The sequence below is a fragment of the Condylura cristata genome, unplaced genomic scaffold (genome assembly GCF_000260355.1).
Source record: "Condylura cristata isolate star-nosed mole 26May11 unplaced genomic scaffold, ConCri1.0 scaffold00013, whole genome shotgun sequence".
Classification (NCBI taxonomy): Eukaryota; Metazoa; Chordata; class Mammalia; order Eulipotyphla; family Talpidae; genus Condylura; species Condylura cristata.
Genome location: NW_004567114.1, coordinates 46,830,395 through 46,831,719, shown reverse-complemented (window position 1 = coordinate 46,831,719; position 1,325 = coordinate 46,830,395). Strand labels below are relative to the sequence as shown.

The window sequence follows — 1,325 nt, the reverse complement described above, 5'->3', positions numbered from 1 at the left end:
GGTCGGCGGCCCCCGGCGCGCGCGCGCGCTTCAGCTTGTAGCGGTGGTTCTGGAACCAGATTTTGACCTGCGTGGGCGTGAGGCGCAGCAGGCGCGCCAGCTGCTCGCGCTCTGGCGCCGACAGGTAGCGCTGCTGCCGGAAGCGCCGCTCCAACTCCAGCGTCTGCGCCTTGGAGAACAGCACCCGCCGCTTCTTCCTCTTCTCAGCTGCGGAGCCCGGAGACTGCCGCGGCGCCGCGTCGGGCGGGCTGGTCTCGGGGCTGCTCTCGTCCGAGGCTGGAGACAGCAAAAGCCACGCGACCTGGTGAGACGCCAGCCCCGCCGCGCGGCTGCCACTTGCGCGCGGGCGTCGCGCCACCCCCCCGAGGGCGCCTCGCTCGCCGGCGCGCAGGGGGCGAGGCCGCGGCCTCCCCTGGGCCACACCTGGACACCCCTCCCCTCCTTATTCTGCTCAGCCACGACTGGGGGCCGCGCCCTCCGCATCCCAGCCCACCCGCAGGCCCTCGGCACCAGCCGCCGCGCTGGCAGAGCGCTGACGCCAGCTGGGCCACCAGCCCGCCGCCTCCAGTCCACAGCGCTACCGTTTGCAGAGGTTTGGAAAAAAAAAAAAAAATCCAGAGGAGCTAGGCTCGCCCTTGCTGCCCAGCCCAGACCGAGGCCTGGGGAACGCGACGTTGTGAGCGACGCCTGCAGTCCCCAACTCTTCGGACCCCTGGAAACTTTCACCCAAACCCCGGGCGGTGGTGGCCCGCACGCACAGGGATCCGCTCCCCAAGGGTGCCGAGGGGGACGCCCGACCAGGGGCCTGGGGAGGACGGAGCCTCGGCCGAGGACGGGCGGATCCGGAGCTGGAGTTGGTGCTTCCCTGTCGCGCAGGGGTCGGGCTCGGTGCTCCCCGCCCCGCACCCCCGGCGCCCTTACTCACAGGGGTAGTGGCCCCGCTCGGATTCCAGCCAGGTGGCGCAGGTCCTGGGGGCGCGAAGCTCCTGCTCCGGCCTCCGCAGGTGCTGCGCATCCTGCTCGGGCAAATCCAGGAGGCTGCGCACCGTGAAACTGAGGCGTCCGGAGGTGGCCATGGCCGAGCAGGGGAAGGAGGCGGGGGCCAGGGACGCGGGGAGCCCGGGGCGGACGGGGACGCCGCGCCTACGGTTGGGCGTGAGGGGCGCACGCCATGCGCGGGCTGCCGGGATATTAGCGCGTTTACAGCCCAATCCCTGTTTATATAAACAGCTCTTCCCGCCTGGGAGGCTTTGAAAGCCGAGGTCTGGGTCTCCCGGGTGTTAAGTACCTGAATGAGTGCTGGACCAAAGCCCCAACGCGCCCGG

The 1,325-nt window shown here is 70.8% G+C and overlaps 1 protein-coding gene across 1 annotated transcript in view; it reads right to left on the bottom strand.

Moving 5' to 3' along the window:
• The window catches only part of NKX2-8 (NK2 homeobox 8), a 1,543-nt gene extending 467 nt beyond the window's left edge, over positions 1-1,076 (bottom strand). The window contains exons 1-2 of the mRNA XM_012724407.1: positions 926-1,076; positions 8-276 (exon numbers count right to left, since the gene is read on the bottom strand). Coding sequence (XP_012579861.1) covers positions 8-276; positions 926-1,076 — 420 coding nt within the window. The remainder of the gene's footprint in view (positions 1-7; positions 277-925) is intronic.
• Positions 1,077-1,325: the final 249 nt, after the last annotated feature.